This window comes from Sinocyclocheilus grahami, unplaced genomic scaffold, assembly GCF_001515645.1.
Source record: "Sinocyclocheilus grahami isolate Dianchi unplaced genomic scaffold, SAMN03320097.WGS_v1.1 scaffold626.1, whole genome shotgun sequence".
Lineage (NCBI taxonomy): Eukaryota > Metazoa > Chordata > Actinopteri > Cypriniformes > Cyprinidae > Sinocyclocheilus > Sinocyclocheilus grahami.
In genome coordinates this window covers 54,492-67,518 of record NW_015505805.1, presented here as the reverse complement: position 1 = coordinate 67,518, position 13,027 = coordinate 54,492, and the positions used below count along the sequence as shown (strand labels likewise).

The following is a 13,027-nucleotide window of genomic DNA, read 5'->3' as shown; positions in this document are numbered from 1 at the left end:
GAGGACCTTGATAGAAATGTAGTGGAGTGAAAAGTACAATATTTGTCTTTCAAATGTAGTGAAGTTAAAGTCATAAGTTCCCAGAAAAAATAATACTCAAGTAAAGTACAGATACTCAAAAAGTGTACTTAAGTACAATACTCAAGTAAATGTACTTAGTTACTGTCCGCCTCTGGCTATAGCTAATGACCCTGATTTGTGTTTATGAAAAGGTACAAAATCAAGCACCTTTTCTGGAGAGAGGAGAACCACTGGTCTAGTCATTTCATTAGTAAGATGCACATACGTACCAACAGATGGCGACCTCCACCAGTCTTTCAATAAGCAATAAACTACTGTGTGAACGAGATCGCACCAAAACTTTGAGAATGAAAGACATAGCATAGTAACTATTCAAATATTGTCATTACGTAAAAAAACAAAAAACAAAGTCATTTTAAATGTTTCGTGGCCAAATAAGTAGCCTATTATAGCGTTCTTAAATAAAACGGCATTATTTATTTGTATAGGCAATTTAGCCTATTTTTATTGAATGAGAATATGTATTTGCGTGTTTGATAAATTACTACCGCCAAGGGACGGTCTTCATAATGATGTCACCTATATGTGATCATCATGCATGAAACAAAACTATATTTTGACTGATATCACCTATGTCTTCGTAGTTTCGTATAGTATTTTATTTAGTAAGTATGTACACGCATCTGGATATTTAGACTTTGATACGCGGAACAATACGTGTAAATTATTTACCCTACTTGATTTGGCTGGTTAGCAACGTACCAGTGCCATACCAGACTAATCTACTCATATAATACCATTCAGACCAGACTGTGCAACCACCATCTACAGGTCAGGCAAACAAATGCGCTTTCAGCGTCAGCAGTGCAATTTCTTAAACAACTGACGAGAAATAGAAAGCAAGCAACTTGCATAACCCTCATATATAGTTACACAATAACAGAGAGCAGTAAACACGACAAGTTTTGGAGTGGCGAAACTGGATGTCTTTGTCCTGTTCCCGTGCTGCACGCTGAAGCGCTGAGCGTGCACTGAGTTGCGTGCGGTTTTGGGTTACAGCGCAACTGAATGCCACAGTGCTGTCGCGCGCTCAGTCGCACGAGCGTATCTTGAGAGCTGGAGTTTTATTCTGCTGCCTCGCGACTCATTTTCTTTTTGTAACGTTGTCTATGAGTCTTAATCCAATAAACCATTCCATATCGATTAGTGACAGGTTTGGGCTAGGTTTTTTTCTTATATACTCTGGATGTACATTGTGACTAACGATGTTTCAATGGACCTGAATGAGAAAGGATTATTCTTTTCATCGTCAAAACAATAATTTGCGTGTTTGAACGAACTTACCCACGGATAAAAAGCGCAATGATTTTCGCCGCGATTTACTTCGTTTTACCGCTGTTGGGTGAGTTTGAATGCGATTTGACATATTCAGTGATTGACTGGTAGCCTAAATGATATAGCAATCGATTAGCACACAGACACGCAGCATTGTATTTAAGATTAAAACTCAGATGTAATCACAAGACCATAAGAAAAAGAGTTTCTCATATTGTAGTCTTTTTGATTCTGTCCAATATATAAATATATTCTAGCCTATGTGATGTTACAATTGTCTCAAAACTAGGGCAAATTTTAGCTTTTGAGGACCAGCTGTTTTACTTTCCACTTAAGTCTGCTTAAATCTTGTGTTAATGTTTTAATCTCTAAAGCACCTTAAGTTTATTAAATCCTTATAATCTTGAACAATATCAACTCGAGAAATGTTTCATGTACAAAAAAACAAAAACAATAAATAAATAAAATAAGTATAACGAATTCAATTTTAATTTGTTATTATTATTATTTATGTCTCTTGTAACAGTCTCGAGTAGCCTAGTCGTTGAGGCATTTCAATAAAACTCGACCCTGTCCGTGATATGATTATTTCTATTGTCGTCCTCCTTAGATGTGCTGTTATCTGCCGAGGAGTCTTACTTTACTAGTTCAAACCGGCTGGACTGTGTGAAGGCGAACGAGCTGTGTTTGAAGGAGCCGGGATGCAGCACGAAGTATCGAACTATGAGGCAGTGCGTGGCGGGGAGGGAGAGCAACTTCAGTATGGTGACCGGAGTGGAGGCGAAGGATGAATGCCGGCTTGCGTTGGACGCTTTAAAGCAGAGCCCTTTGTATAACTGCCGCTGTAAAAGAGGCATGAAGAAAGAAAAGAACTGCCTGCGCATCTACTGGGGGATCTATCAGCATTTACAGGGTGCGCGGACATGCCTTCTTCTATAGTGCACTGTAAACATATGAAGCTGTGACAATATTTAGCTTCAAATTGCTGGATAAAGTTATAATGATATTTTTTTCTGACATTGTTTATTTTTAATACTTAGCAAGCAATAATACTAAGCCAAGGAAGTTGCTTTTCTGGGTTCTGTTATCAGATAGGGTCACTGTAAAGTCTTCAAACTCCTCTCTGAAGTGTGTCCATTAAAGTTTATGGAGTGTGAGGTCATCTGATGCTTTATGTTAGTGTATATGTATGTGTGCTGGAGGGGGGCTCAACTGACCAGTATAGCTAATCAACCAGAAACTGGCTCCGGAAATGTAAATCCGTCTCATGAATCAATGACCCAAATACCAACTAACATAAAGTAGAGTTTACAGCTTTATAGTTTGACCCTCACATTTAATAATGACATTTATGATGCACTTAAGATTTCATAATTGATGTAGAATTTAATTATTGGTATTTAGTCACATGTTATTTGTTAATATTACAGGGAATGATTTACTTGAGGATTCTCCATATGAGCCTGTGAACAGCCGGCTTTCTGATATATTTCGACTTGCTCCCATCTATTCAGGTAGGATGTGCTTTTTTAATCCGCTTAATTTGTTTTAACAACAAGTGGATCAAATAAAGCCTGTTGGTTTTATTGCTATGTGGAAAAAGACTTAGATTTGGTGTAGTTTAACCAGTGGGAATGGTATTTTCTCCCATGTCCTACTTGTTTTCCTCCCTCTTTTTCCTCTATATGCCCTTGTGGATGCATGCTATCTTCTGGTCTCTGATCCTCTGGATCTTGCATGGGGAGATATAGTTCTGAATGTTCATGGTTAGTGCTCAGTGAACCTTTATAAATGCTGTACACTTCAGCCAACTCTTGGGGCAATGCAATAGTTTGGTCCGGGTATGCAGCCGAAGCGAGGTGTTGCTGATGTGACAGTATAGCATTTGAATGTTTTATTTGGGGGAGGGGCTGCAATGAAGTTACTTTTTAAATGTGGCTCGGGATACTGAGGCAAAATGTTTGTAAGGGTTGCAGGGGTTGTGTGAATCTGGCCTGAGAATGCTGGATGCTGGCCTGGATCTTCCTCTAGGTGGCAATGTTGTTCCCTACTTCAGCATGGAGAGGGCCCTCATAAAAAAAGAGCGGTGATGCGCTGTCAAAGGTGTGCACAACAGATGGTGACAGCAAAGGTTTAACAGCGCCAGACGAAGTCAGATTGAAAGTTTTCATTTTCTGCACCAACTGATTTTCTTAACATTAGACAGAGAGGGTAAAGGAAGAAGAACAACACTTAATTTGATTAACAACTTGCATTAAAATATTTTTAAATGCTTCTTGAAATGCATTATTTATGACTGATTTTTGAAAAATATCAAATAAAAAATAGGCATAATACATTTTTTTATATGAATAAACATGTACTAATAAATATTTTATTACTAAATAATGTTTAAATAATAAATGTATATTTTGGTAACGTTTACTTATAGATAATGGTTACTGTGTGAAAGTGTGTTAACGTTTGGTTAATGTGTCCCAGCTGTTACACATTTGTAGTTTAAAAAACAAACGAAAAAAACTTAAACTTGAGAGGAAACTTAAACCTTCCAAATGCAATGTCACTGGTAAGTAATGTCAATCAAAATAATGAAAGCGAAGAACCACAAAGCCTGGGTAGAGCTTCCCTTAGGGAACCGGAATAAGGTGGTAAACACCACAGTAATTAAAATAACATGTAACTCTCTCTCTCTCTGTGGCTGTGAGTGCAGAAAGTTACGGAAGAGTGCTCTAAATCTGAGGGTGCTCCATATTCCCTGGTGGAAAGCTTTTTACGTTGATTGACGGCTGAGTTCCACGGCTAAGAACAGGCCAAGCGGAGAATAAGTTCCCCACCTACATGGGGTTTTATGACACAGACACTGAGACAAAGCAGACTACAGTCTTGGTGTCTGGGAGTAGTATGTCACAGAGTTATTATCAGTTCCTTTTTAACAGTTAGAAGATTAAAGATGAACTTTTGTTTTAATTTAATGTACATGTTTAATTGGTTTGGGCTGATTTAGTTACATTATGTGTTTGTTTTAATGTGGTGGAGATATGGTAACAATAAGCAAGTCTAAATGTCTCAGCAATATAGTTATGCTTATGATAATTTTGGGCTGCATCTTTAATTTCTCTGGCCAGTAACTGAACTTAGAGGACCTTTGAATATAAATTTAAATACCTAATACCCTATATAATATTTAATATTTTACACTGATTGAGTTTGAATTTGTTAGCTGAGTGTTACATAATTAATTTATGTCCCCTTAGATAATAATTTTTACAGCTATAAATCTCAGAAATGGAACATGTCTGCACTTTTTACCATCATTGCATTTGCAGCCATTTGTTTTTGAAATCCCACACTTTAAAGAAGTAAAATTCTATATTGTTCATGACATCACTGACAGCATATTTTAAAATAAAAGCTAAAATAGCCAGACACAAAATGTTATGTTAATGTTATGGTCTCCCTTTATAAAACACAGCTGTGCTCTATTGCGGTGTTGAGCACAGTTGTGTGTTGCCTGTGAGAAACATACTGAGTCCTCATGAAAACTACCTCTCCCCCTGTTTTCCTGCTGAGTATCCTGCTGGGTTTTACCTGTTTTGATGGCTGCTCTCCACTCGATTAAATGGCTTATTGAATGCTGCAGGGCTTCCTCTCTCTTGGGACTATTGCCCCTTATTTGCCTGAAGTGCCCTCATATGCCTCAATGCCAATAAAACAAATCCAAAGATGGGGTGACGCAGGGGTCAAAGTTTCTAGTTTCTATAGTAGAGCTGCAGATGGATTGGGTTTGCAGGTGTGTCTCCCTCTGCTCATAAATGCAGATGTCTTGCTTCGAAATGGCCTGAAATGTCAACAAATAGGTGAGGACAGGAAAATGTAAACTGTTTAGATGGGAAGTTGACTGAGATCCCGTTCACCTGGCCTGAATTAAGTTTTCGGGTGTTTTTACATTTTTCGTTTTCCAAGTTTTGCCGGTTAGAATATTTAAAGGGATAGTCCACCCAAAAATGACAATTCTATCATCATTTACTCACTCTGAAGTTGTTCCAAATCTGTATGTGGAACACAAAGAACATATGTTAAAAAATGTTGGTAGCCAAACAGTTTCGGTTCCCATTGATTTGCATTGTACGGACAAAAAATAAAATTGAATTTATTGGGAGCTGGTTTGGTTAACAACATTCTTCTAAATATTTTCTTTTATGTTCTACAGAAATAAAATCATACAGGTTTGGAACAACAAGTAAATGATGACAGAATTTTCTTTTGGGTGAACTATCCCTTTAAGAAGTCTGGAGGGGACACCAGAACACTGGCTTTCAAAATGCAACTTATGCTGGTCTTTTCAATAGCAGTAGAAGGTTTTAGGTGTGATTATACAAACGCTTGGAAAAGGAACACCATAATTTGGTAGGATTTCTCACTAAAACTGCAAGGAAAGGTTGTAAATAGAGGGAATTAGTAAGTAGGAGATAGTACGCTGAAAGGAGTGAGGAAAGTACCACGTTTCACAGCTAGTTTATTCACACTTATTTGGCACTCTCTTGTCATCTGATCTGAGTTGACTTTGTATTACCTCCACATCATTAGGCTTTATGCAGGAGGAAAACCGAGAGAAACTAAGCGCCTGAACACTCGGAGTACCCTTTACTCTCCTATGCTGAAACACTTTCTTTTTGTATCTCAGCAGTATCTGTTTCTACCATGTTCTGTTGCAGAATATCTGAACTTGGCCTCGGCAGTAGTAATTTAATCTTGTTGCGAGGGGAAATAAAAATGCACAAGTTTGAAAACAAAAGCCATTATTGTCATGGAGATGCATGGTGTAAAATTGGGAGTTTGTTGATAAAGTCCTTGGCAATATAAGCCAATTGTCATTTAGCGTTCAGTTGCCCTGTGAAATAAATGGGGCCGGGGGGAGAATGTGACACAAAGTGTAATAGCCAGTCTGCTATGCTGCTTGTGTTGGCTGGGCTGAAATTGCCTAAATGATGGGGTAGCTATGAGAAAAAGAACAGGACATCAAACAATTTTAGAAAGCATGGCTATGAATAAGGATGAGACGCTGTATAAATGTGTTGTTTCGTGGGCTCTCTGGAGTGCTTTTTGTTGTAACAACTGTGTGGCTGCCATTGTGGAGATATGAAAGGCATCTAGCACTCAGAATGAAATCTATCTATCTTTCCATCTGTGTATCACCTATCTATATCTGTCTTTCTGTTTATCAACATTTAGTATGTTTACTTTGCAATTTTGATGTTTTGTGGTTAGCATTCGTTCTAGCATTCTTAGGTTCTAGCATTCCCTTTCCCTTTGTTGTCAACTTTAGGCAGTGCGAGTGGTATGACCTTCCAGACTTGCCGCGCAACACTTCAGAAAATCCCTATACTGACATGACGCTGTGAAGCTGTCAACACATAGCTAGTGCCGAAGCAACGCTCGGGTTAATCAGTTCCAGACCGAGAACACACTGTTTCACAGAGTACACTGGTCAACATAAACTCACCATGACAGCAGAACATGGACATAATTTATGTAAGATTATAGTACAAGTATTATGTAGCGTGGGTTTTTAATTAGCAAGTATTTAACACATGGCACTTCTCCACAGTTCTGCTGTTTCCACACACTGCCGACCCAGCATTGCTCTCCGTTGCACAGGTGTTTGATGCCTCTTTTGACACAAAGCACCGGAACTCCTTTCATTTCAGCGGGAGTGGGAGCACAGCACTTGGCAAACTCTCCTTAAACGATTCACCCTTCGAAGTCAGCCTCCGTTCCCCACTATAAAAGCTCTGTGCACCACGGTGCTGTTCTGGGAAAGTCCATCACGCAATACAAAAGCCTTTCATGTTGGCAACTGTACGCTGACCGTGTTTAAGCAGAGACTGTTAGTGCGGATCAGGCAGGCCAAGGAAGCATCAGGCTATCATTTCCCAGCTCCCCTCTCTCTATTTTGTGGGTTTTGTTCTGCTAAACTCTCTTCTATCCTCCTGGAGCGAGCTTCTGCTCAGGGAGACTTCAGCTATGAAAGCTAATCAATAGCGAGCCATGTTAAAATAGAAACTTGAAGCTGTGAGTACAAGAAACCATCGATTTTTTTGTTTCTCTCTTTTTCTTGTCGCCTTAGCTCTTCCGTTTAGATGGATCAGAGGAGTATCTGTCTGTTGGTAATGCTCAGGTATACAGTTGCAGTACAGTATAGGACATGCTAAAACTCAAGTGAAATGCAAAGCAGTTCCATACAAGTCTGACAAAATCTCAAATGCCATCAGTGAAAAAAACAGTTTTTTTTTTTTTTTTAAGATTTGTATTTTAAGATTTTGCTCTTACGATTATACTCTTACAGTTGTAATTTGTACTAAAACTTGTGTTCTAATATAATTTTAAAAAAATCTAAAAATCTTTTTTTTTATATTCATTGTTTTTTGCAGTTTAGAAATGAATCTACATCGATTAGAAAATATTAATTTGTTTAGAAATGTGTTTAGAAATAGCTTGTCTTTTTTTTTTGTACCACATGGTAATATTACTATACAATGCCATTTTTAAAGGGCATTTTGTTACATATTTTGTGACACTTTATACAGTAAACAATTTTTTACTGTTTTGGGTCACAAGATGATGTCCAGTGTACGATCTGGCTAACAAAACTAATAGTTACAGTAATCTCGATTAACAGCGTTCCCCTTTAAGAGATCAGCTCACCCCTGTCAACACTGAGCTTGTTATTGGCTACATGCCATTGATGAAGTGTAGAGACGTGCAGAGAACATTTAGGGCTTTGATGGAGGACTGCAGGAGCTCTTGAGGGAAATGTTAACAGACTGACTGTACAGCATGATGTCAACTAGATTTGATGTGGCATAGAGCTCATCACATAACCCCATCACATCTAGTCCACCGTCTGTCTTTCTGCTTTCTGGAGGTCAAACATTCTCCTGACGGTGAGGGAGATGATGAGAGAAAAGTGGAAAGCTAAGAATAGTGATTGATACCCACTGACCTTGACTTCTAACCTGCAGGGCCACACCGATGAAAAGAGAGATGAAAAAGATGATAGCATCTACTATCTATGATGCAGACTGCTGATGGAATAACTCTGCCTATGCAATTCAATGTAGTATTTTTGGTTTCTTTGTTTATTTTAGACTTTCAAAAGTTGTACATCACCAATATCTGATACTGCATATGTCTGTGTTTTAACAACTGTAATAGCTGTGGCAGCATATTCAGCTGTGCTACCAAAGAATGGCAGTGAAAAGGTTTTTGCAGATTTGCAGTTTGTTGAAGTTTTTAGTGTTATGGCAGCCCCTGTTCACTTTCATCATTTATTCATGCTGTTGTTTTGCTCTCCTCTGAGGCACAGCATAGGGAAATCAAACACTCTCACTGATAACAGCATGAAAAACTAATTTCACTTAATTGTAAATTGTTTTTCTTCTAATGTTATTTTAAGTTAAATATGTTTGTGCTTGTCTGTACGTGTTTGTCAGTGTTAATTTAGAATTATTTCTATTCTTCTATTAAGATTAGAATAAGTTTTATTTTATCTTGTAATAATTGTATGTACTTTTTGTCAGTTTTATTAGTTTTTTTCTCTTTAAATTATTTTTATTTCAGTTTTAGGTTTAGTAATTTTAGTACTTCAATTTAAACTTATTTTATTTCTGTTAGTTGCCAAAGCAACATAATTTTCTTTGTTTGTTTTTCATGTTTTTTCCCACATTTTTATAATACATGAATAAATAAAACAATAATTATAATAATTATATTTTTCGAAATATTATTTGCAGTTTGTTGCAAATAAAATTTACATTTTATTGCACTTTAATTTCAATTAATATTTTAAAATTCTTTACATTTTTAGTGTGTTTAGTTAACACTAACAGCATTGATGTGTCTATATGGGTGCAATGATATACAGGTGCATCTCAATAAATTAGAATGTCATGGAAAAGTTCCTGTCTTACAAAGACAAAATGCAGTAACTACACCAACACTGAAACATAATAATTGATAAAATTTTGATAGGTTGCTATTGATTTGAGCATAACTGAGCCAAACCTATCTGTCATAGGTTATAGATCAGACTCTAAGAGACCCAGTTTAATCATAATTCAGATTTAACAACATGTGAAGTTACTGTGCTTGTCTTTGCATGCCAGTATGAATACAAAGAGCTGCTAAAACAGAGAGCTCTACATGTTGTGGTGGTTGTGTGTCTTGCTTTGCCATTTGAGTAACATACCACAGTTACAAGGGCAGACTGGAAGATGTAAAGCTCAGAAGCCTGCAGGCTAATAGCGTAATCTAACACAAAGTGTTGACTGGGTGCTCTGGCGTGCCGCCCCACTCTGTCCAAAAATCATTTAGTCAGAGGTGACCAGATCTAAGGCCTGCTGTGGTCTCTATGATTGGATTGAGAAGTGGGGGAGTGATTCATCATTGTTAATAGACACTGCTGACAGCTGGAATCAGTAGGGGCAATGTCCGTGCCAGCTCCAGCCTCGGCCAGTCACCACAGATGCATGCAAAATTTACACAATTACCACAGCAAAAAGTGCCAGTAAGGGAGTAGGTAGATGGGGCAACCACATAATTACTCTGTTTTTAAACAGGTGGGAGGGATGTACACAGGAGACAGTAATAAATGGACTTTTAGGAAGTAGTAATCCTGTAAATCACGGCGCAAAGGATTTATAAACAGCTGCTATACAACTACACCAACACTTAAACTAAAAACATACTAACTAATCTCCATTTTAGACTTCTATGTTAAAAAATACTCATAAATTAATGAATAATACTACTAATAAATGAATGAATAAAAAAATGGGCCACTAATCAACTCAATTTAACTCAAACTGTTATCCTGACAATGCAATTTCTAATAAATAAACTGTATTAAATGTTTAAAACAAAAATGCACATTAGAAGCATTTCAATAGTGGTCTCTGGCTTTTGTTGACAACACTACCCCAATGTTGGTAGTGTTGTCCAGACAGTTGAGAAATGTTGGCTTTGTCTGGAAATCTCTTGAAAATGTTTTCTGTCGCTCAGAGTTTAAAGCCTTTCAATATAATGAGGAATCGGCTAGCACAATCTCTCCAAGACCTCTGGTTCACCGAGGGTTTGGCAAGCGCTTGGTGGGAAAGGAAAAGAGAGGCTGGCAGGGCATGAAAGAACAAGTGATAGAAAGGATGAGAAAAGTTGCAAATGAATAAAAGTTGAAAGCCATGAGGGAAAAGAAACATTAATACATGATTTTCATCTCAGCGTGCCTCTGACTCTTCTAATCATGCATTTGCTTCATGACCTACAATTGGACCAGACTAGATGCACTGCACTTCCTCTCAGAGCATCTCTCTGTTTTATTCTCTCTGTTTGTCTAATCACAGCTGCTCTTCACAAACATTCAGGACCTACAATTTTTTTTTTTTAATAATTAAAGAAAAAACAGCTGCCCTTGTATCCAGCTGTTCCTGGCTGTGTCCCAGTCTTACAAATTATCAACCCCCCTCACTCAAATCCTCTGTTGTGCTTTCATTTCACTCCTTTTTATGCTACAAATATAAAGTGAAGTATAAAGGCCTCCCACGATCACAGCAACATCATTAATTTAACATCAGTCCTAGTCACAATATTTCATAGACTGCAGAGTAAATATATTCTCATTGTTGCTGAATTCCTAGAAAATCAATTAGCTATTTTTAATGTTTATATTTTTATAAATACAGTAATAGTTTTTGTTAATATGGTTTATTTCATTTTTGCAGTCCTCATGTAACTGATTTCTATGGGTCTTTATGGGAGCGAGTATCTCAACAGCACTCAAAAGTAACTTGGACTTTCTGTTGTTGTTGACCTTCAGTTGTTACCTTAGGTAACACCGATCATGTGACACTGAAGACTGGAGTAATGGCTGCTGAAAATTCAGCTTTGCCATCACAGGAATAAATTACATTTTAAAATATATAAAAACTGTTATTTTAAACTGTAATAATATTTCACAATATTACTGTTTTTACCGTATTTTGATCAAATAAACGCAGCCTTGGTGAGTCTTCTTTCAAAAATCATACTGACTGAGCAGTTTATCCTTTTATATTTATTTCTGTTTGTGTAACCAAATGTATTCATGTTGATTTAGTGATTTTAAATTGTGTTTTGACTTGAATAAAATTAACTCACGTACTACCATTTGAGTAGCATTTAGGCCTATAGTTTTTTTTTTTTTACCCCCCCAAGTATAATAAATTTGCCATGTTGGCATTGTCATGTGACTTACAAAGTCAGCCAAATCACTGTTCTGTAATATTTGACTTCTCTTACTCCTCTTCCATGGCCTCATGGGATAGCAAAGTGTCCTTTGTTTTGTTTAGTTTTTTTGTGTTTGTTTTTTTTACATATGGTTTCATAAACACTGCAGATTTGGACATACTGCTTTTGCCATCCTATATAATATTTTATTAAGGAAGTACATATATTCAGATGCTGGGTATGGACTTCCTGTGCTTGCTCTAGTTTTGTTTAGAACTATACTCCCATAATTCTCTTTTGCTTCACCTCTGCTTTTTGTTGATTCCCCCCTGTTTTAACCTTGCCATCTCCTTTTCTTTGCCTGTGAATGCATCTTCTTCTCGTTGTTGTTCACAGTCTTTGGGTCCTTTGGTCTGACTAGCTCCCTTATTCTTTTTGTTGGGTGTTCCAGGTTGTCAAATCCTTTTGTGCTTTTTCCAGCTTTGTATTATATGGCTTTAATCTTGTTTTTGTGTCTTCGCCTCCCCAGCGTACAGCTCTTCGTCTTTGTGTTTAGCTGAGCATTGTCTGTTTCAGATGTGCTGTTAATTGCTCTGCAATGTGATTGATTGACTTTGAATGCTAAAATTACTTTCATTACTACGACAGCAGAAACATTCCATTAACAGGATCATATGTATCACAGTAGCATCTGAAGATCTGGAAAAACAAGCAGCTTATTCTTCCTTTGTTAAATCCATTTAACAGAACCAATTAATATAGCCCACCATATGTTCTTCCTAATCTCAGTTGGCGTCCTTTAAAATAACTTTCACTTGAGTAAGTGGAAGTTGCTGAGTACAGTGAGTCTCTTTGCAGAGGGAGGGACTAATGGCGGTCCCTGGAGCAGTCCTATCACCGTGGCCCCAGGGAGAGGATCCCAGGGCAGGTCAAGACCACTTGAACCTCAAGACCCCAGTAGAAACAGAAGGGCTCACCCAAACTGGGCTATTCTGGGTAAATACGTCACTAATACACACTGAAAACGACTGGAGTAAGTGGATGACTGTGCATGCTATTAACAAAGTGAAGCATTCTCCATTTTCTCCAAGTCACTCTGGTTAAATGTGAATATGAATTCAAAAACAGTAGGTAATCATTCACATTAAAACATGCTATTTTAGTCTCTCTGTCCTCTGCAAGTCACAACACTGATTTTCAATAGAAATTTAACAAAGGTTTAAACAAAATGTAACTTTTTGTATGCATAAAACATGCTATAAGTACTGTAAACTGAGATGGTCTTGATGTGGTTTGTTCAAATACAAGACAAAATGTGTGTATTTCCCCTGAAACAAGTCAAGTATTGCACAAACATTGACAGAAACTAGGCCTACATGACTATTTTGCTCTGCATGCCATTTTATTTTCA

At 37.3% G+C, this 13,027-nt stretch overlaps 1 protein-coding gene across 1 annotated transcript; it reads left to right on the top strand.

The window, feature by feature from the left end:
* The first annotated feature begins 1,075 nt into the window (after window positions 1-1,075).
* Window positions 1,076-12,638, top strand: LOC107557962 (GDNF family receptor alpha-1-like). The gene is made up of 4 exons (XM_016241558.1): window positions 1,076-1,423; window positions 1,967-2,269; window positions 2,787-2,870; window positions 12,475-12,638. The coding sequence occupies exons 1-4, from the start codon at window positions 1,384-1,386 to the stop codon at window positions 12,636-12,638; spliced, it is 591 nt and encodes a 196-aa protein (XP_016097044.1). The 5' UTR covers window positions 1,076-1,383.
* Window positions 12,639-13,027: the final 389 nt, after the last annotated feature.